Source organism: Rasamsonia emersonii (genome assembly GCF_000968595.1).
Source record: "Rasamsonia emersonii CBS 393.64 chromosome Unknown ctg1118621760889, whole genome shotgun sequence".
Classification (NCBI taxonomy): domain Eukaryota; kingdom Fungi; phylum Ascomycota; class Eurotiomycetes; order Eurotiales; family Trichocomaceae; genus Rasamsonia; species Rasamsonia emersonii.
The window spans coordinates 1-4879 of record NW_013562705.1 but is presented as its reverse complement, the minus strand read 5'-3'; the positions used below and the strand labels follow the sequence as shown (position 1 = coordinate 4879).

Below are 4879 nucleotides of genomic sequence, written 5' to 3'. Positions count from 1 at the left end.
ATTCTTCCTGGCATTTCTCGTCCTTTTTCTCTGTCGTAGTCAATCAGGTGCTAGCAGTTCACAGATCCGAGCAAACAAGCAAACAACCTCCTGCGGTATTTATTCCATTGGATCCTTTTCGTTTCAGGGAAGCATCATCGCCTATGGATGGCAAGGATCCATTGAATGAAATTCTTTCAGGATTGTCGGGATAAGAAAAAAAAAGTCCAATTGAGAGACCTGCTGATCGAAAGACCAATGCACTGGGATCCGTCCGAATCGATGGGAAAGGGAAAGCAAAACGACCAACCAACACTATGAGACCGGTCATGACGAAGACGACGATGCAACGGACAAAGGCACAAACAGCACTTATCTCCCCTTTCGGAGGTGGCTGACAGACACCGGTGTATCTATCTGCGAGCGGTTCGCATACGTGCAGAGCCGCAATCTGGCTGGTTGTGAAGGGGATCCCTAAAACTGATTATTTTGTAAGTTTCTTCACTCTGATACTCCTTTAGGCTTACGCTGTTAATTGATTAATTAATTAATCACTGCTTTCCCAACCCTGTCCCCTGCCAAGGTGTTATCGGAGAAAAGAAGAAAATCATTCAAAAAGGGAATGAGTGATTGTGATCAATGGTTCACCGGGGGAAGGAGAGGTGTAAAGCGGCCCAATATGATGAGCATTGGTTAGATTGTGTTCCCTCCCAGGTAATAAGATAACTATATCAGCAGAAACTTAAACATTAGAAGGTAAAGTTATTAAATATTCAAACCGGATAACTGGGTAGTTACTGTGATTTAGATCACCATCTATGAGGGTCTGGACTACCTAGCCTGATCTAGATCTGAAGGTGGTGTGTAGATAGATAGGTATGTATGCATGCATAGAGATAAGTGACCAATTGGTGAGTATTTTTCGTGTAGCGCTGTCATATTACTACTTGCTTTACTACTTGATTTATAGCATAAGAAAACCATCTCGAATGCTAACTGATGCGATTCCTGTCACTCTGTGCTAATTCAATACATTCTGGTTCAAGTTCACGCTAATTCAATATCACTTCTGCTGACTCGTCCCAGACAAGCTTGCTCTCGTCGTCTTCGCTCCACCATCCTCTTGCTCCTCGGTCATAGAGCACCCTTCTTCGTTGCCAGGACAGGATCATCATCACCGCTTCTCTGAAAGCGTCCCTGCCGTCGTCGTTGCTGTCCGAGTCTTCTCTGGGTGCTGGATGCCATTGAAACCTGAAAAACCCCCAGTTTACAAGTCGCGAATGGTCCCACATGACATAACCCCTTTTGCGGAGGTCGCGCATGCGCGGGCATCCCACACCGTCCAGGGGACCGAGTCTGAGGTGTGTCCATTGCCACGCTTCAACTGGACCTGGATCCGAGTCTTGCGCCTATAGTTAGGAGATCAGCGTTCAGTTCGTCTCGAGGGGGGATTCTCAAGTCTGACATCACTCTCGCTGAAACCAAAAAATAGACATCTCAGAATGGTAAGAAGGTCCCAAGAGCCTGCAGCAACGTTTGAATCCAGCAATTGACGACGCTCTTCGTAGGTCTCTGCGACGATGACCCGGCGAAGAAAGGGTAGACTGTACGTCATCTGCGTACTGTATTAGCGGACCTGTCATGCAATGTTGACATAATGCATGAAGGGAGCTAGGAGACACAATCTTATACTTACCAAATGTCTCTTGTACTTGTTGGGTTGGATCTCCTCCCATGCCTCCCTATCAATGTAGCAGACTGAGAACGCACCCCATTCCACGTCATGTGCGGCAACTTCGTTGAACGCTGAACGGGGCATAAGCAGTGGATCTCTGACGAGGAAGATGACAAGGGATCTCACGCTTGGATAACTCCCGATACAGATATTCGCCAACGCATGCTAGCTGTTCTAATTCCTCTGTGGAAAATCTCTTCAAGAATATGAGAAATTGGTCGTTCCGACGAAAGCGCGGGAAATGCCTGTTTCCCTCATGCTTCCGATGCCTTTGATAAAAGAGCCTTGTGTAGTGTTCATACCAATAGAAACTTCTGGCAATCCGATGCCATTCAGCAGGCGACACCGGGGAGGGTTCCTCAGCGACGTTTGTCAGTGGGTGTTGCGACAAGGCTGTCCGTGCAAAGTCTCTCGTAAAGTAGTCAATGCTGCGGTGGAGACGCTCGATGAAGAAGGCGTCTTTGAGTGTCCATTCGAGAGGAACATAGCGGCGGCGATAGCGTGCCAGAGCGTCGAGCACTTGCTCTCTGGTCCGGATCTTGACTTGGGACAACTCGAGCACGAGACAAGCTTCTGCAAGCAAGTCCGAAGAGACAAGGGTATATAAGACGCATTTTATAATGAAATCTTTGTAGCCAAGAAAAGCTGTATAGAGCGATGAATGAGAGAGAATGGTAGACCCCAGCGATGAAACATCAGGCAAGTAGGTTAAGATAGCTTGCCTACATTCAACTGGCAAAGTTACAAGGGAAGGCCTGGTTAACGATGACGATAAAGGAGATGCAGTATCCATCATGCGTTCAACAGTAAGGAAATAATAGTGAGAAATCCGCTGCCTATCATGTAGTGGTCAAGATAAATGCAGATATCATATTGACACATGCAGCAAAGGCAAGTTGTGGCCAGAAGATGTGTTGGAAGGCCGTCTTAGGAAGGAGATAATGACAGACAAGTTCCTCCCAATTTGGTCAGTGTGGTTGTCACCGACTGACCAGGTTGGGAAGGTTCATCTGGCAAGAGAGTGGTCTTCGATAGACTAGTAGCTGACAATATAGAGAACAGTATCATGTCAAACTACCGAAGTTGGATTCCAATGGACTGAAGATATCAGGTAGAGAATGCTACCGGCTAGAACAATATAGAATAGCCGTGACGCCATATCAGGTCAATTCGAACGAATCCAAGTGAAGCTGGTGTGAAGAGCTACTATTCGAAGATCTAAATAGGCTTTCTTCCATATATCACTTATGTTAGCACAGTCAACCAAGTAACAATAGCATCGCTCAGTATATAATGGACGAGACTGCATTTCAAGATATCAGACAATAGGATGGATTGAAATGGAATACTGCTCAGCCCATGGAGCCAGTGAGCAGACTTGTGATCATCGTTTTCCGGCACTTATCCAGCAGCGAATTGGCTTTATCAACCTTCGACGTTATTTTCGCTTGGGCTGGGTTCTTTCAAGTACAGACACTGGCCTATCATGGCAAATGTATGGAAGTAATGACATGTTACTTGAAGGTCTTGGAGCACTCTCTCACATGCCGTGTAAGTACAGAAGTGGTATAGCCCTGCTGCTGTGATGGAACAACAATAAGCCAAATTGCGTCCTTTTTCTCCCTGAATAGATTGAATTCGTATTTCAATTGAAGGATCGAGCACCAGAGATGTGCAGCAGAGGGGTCTTCGTTACTGAAGTTTTTAATTGTGGATGAAGTAAGGCCTGAGACATGACCTCCATACCTAATTTACAAACCTCGATTGGCATTGTGAAATTGAGCTGTACACCCTGGTTGTCAAGCTAGTCAGGCCGTCAGTCCTAGCTTGGTGCAATCTTTAAGCGAGATTGCCAAGATTGCGATAAGACAGCTATCCATGGATGCAGTTGGGCAACGCGGGTAAAACGGGAAGGATTCGCTGTCAATTTAGCCTGTCCAATTCAGCCCAAAAAAAAGGACGGTTCTCGTGACGTTAAAGATTTTTTAGCCCTGCTCGGAGTTGGGGCGAGAGTCCGTTCCTATCGTTTGTATCGAACACTAACTGTCAAATTGTTGGTTGAACTTGGCAGTCGGAACTTGGCTCGTACGGGAAAATCCTGCCGCGCCCTTTGACAACAACCAGAACAAAAGGAGTATAGAACTCCAGTAACGGAAAGTGACCGTTCGGACAAGAAGGTTAAACGGGAGAGGATTGCCCGGTGCCCATGATCAATGTTTAACCCTAACACAGTAAGAGCATTCCGAACTCAATTTGCACTGCGGCTAGAATTAAGTATGACGCAAGAGAGATTATAAAATTATATAGAATTCGGAGCAGGCCGGGAAGTTTCGCAATGTGGCAGGCCAGGATGAGAGACTGGCCAGAAAATATGTCGAGTAGTATATGCTGATCCCGTACTATCATTTGCCAATTCCCTGGGAACTCGTGGTGCGCCTGGCCCCGGTGGCAGGGCAGGGCAGAGCAGGGCATGGCCGGGCACAGCACGGGACCGTGCGGGTGGTCAGTGGTCACGTCTGAAAAGTCGATCCTTGCAAGTTGGCAGAATCCTTTCTCCAGTTCAGCACGCAAGCTGGGGTGGCTTAGTTCGATCATGACAGGCGTTTCGATTTGGCGGGGGGCCATGACTGAAACGTGGTGAACTGGTAGGTCATAGTTTCATCTAGTCTCACGATCTAGATCATCACTCGGACAGGGACCAAGGTCCTCCGTATTCATTGCAACCCTGCTAGGCTGCTACACCTGGGATAGAAGAACGATGAGTCTCCAGCTACTGTGTGGTGACCAGAATCTAGGTTGAATTCTTCATAATCGCGGGTGGGGCGGCCAGAGAACTGAATATTGTGTGCAGGGCCTGTAAGGTCGGGGTCGCAAAAAGGGAAAGAGCATTCTGGCAGATAATCCACAATCACCCGGAACGGAAGCAGTAGACCACGGCCCTGCCAGCGGATGAGTCACCCTGACTGCAATAATGTAATAATACAGTAAGTCGCCAGTTAATTTGGCATGTCCTTGGGACCTGCAGAATGGAATGGCCCATGCCTGGCGCAGGTCTTCGTGCGGTATGCCTGCAGACGCCTCGAGGACCCCTCGCCAGGAAGGCGCTGCAATTGCAGAGAGACTCGAAAAGCAGGAAGCTGCGGCTCGGCAGCAGCCAATCAGAGT

General features: G+C 47.7%; 8 protein-coding genes across 8 annotated transcripts; 3 read left to right on the top strand and 5 right to left on the bottom strand.

Annotated features, from left to right (window-relative positions):
* Nucleotides 1-58: 58 nt before the first annotated feature.
* Nucleotides 59-463, bottom strand: T310_8672 (uncharacterized protein; the record flags this gene model as incomplete). Its single annotated transcript, XM_013468602.1, has 1 exon — nt 59-463. A coding segment is annotated over one exon (405 nt), but the record flags the coding sequence as incomplete, so codon positions are not given.
* A 568-nt stretch (nt 464-1031) lies between these two features.
* On the bottom strand, nt 1032-1388 carry T310_8671 (uncharacterized protein; the record flags this gene model as incomplete). Its single annotated transcript, XM_013468601.1, has 1 exon — nt 1032-1388. A coding segment is annotated over one exon (357 nt), but the record flags the coding sequence as incomplete, so codon positions are not given.
* On the top strand, nt 1056-1394 carry T310_8670 (uncharacterized protein; the record flags this gene model as incomplete). The annotated part of the gene is made up of 1 exon (XM_013468600.1): nt 1056-1394. A coding segment is annotated over one exon (339 nt), but the record flags the coding sequence as incomplete, so codon positions are not given.
* Nucleotides 1395-1445: 51 nt separating this feature from the next.
* Nucleotides 1446-1721, bottom strand: T310_8669 (uncharacterized protein; the record flags this gene model as incomplete). The annotated part of the gene is made up of 1 exon (XM_013468599.1): nt 1446-1721. A coding segment is annotated over one exon (276 nt), but the record flags the coding sequence as incomplete, so codon positions are not given.
* Nucleotides 1722-2991: 1270 nt separating this feature from the next.
* T310_8665 (uncharacterized protein) lies at nt 2992-3300 on the top strand (the record flags this gene model as incomplete). The annotated part of the gene is made up of 1 exon (XM_013468598.1): nt 2992-3300. A coding segment is annotated over one exon (309 nt), but the record flags the coding sequence as incomplete, so codon positions are not given.
* A 240-nt stretch (nt 3301-3540) lies between these two features.
* Nucleotides 3541-3828, top strand: T310_8664 (uncharacterized protein; the record flags this gene model as incomplete). Its single annotated transcript, XM_013468597.1, has 1 exon — nt 3541-3828. A coding segment is annotated over one exon (288 nt), but the record flags the coding sequence as incomplete, so codon positions are not given.
* A 109-nt stretch (nt 3829-3937) lies between these two features.
* Nucleotides 3938-4372, bottom strand: T310_8663 (uncharacterized protein; the record flags this gene model as incomplete). The annotated part of the gene is made up of 1 exon (XM_013468596.1): nt 3938-4372. A coding segment is annotated over one exon (435 nt), but the record flags the coding sequence as incomplete, so codon positions are not given.
* A 147-nt stretch (nt 4373-4519) lies between these two features.
* T310_8662 (uncharacterized protein) lies at nt 4520-4879 on the bottom strand (the record flags this gene model as incomplete). The annotated part of the gene is made up of 1 exon (XM_013468595.1): nt 4520-4879. A coding segment is annotated over one exon (360 nt), but the record flags the coding sequence as incomplete, so codon positions are not given.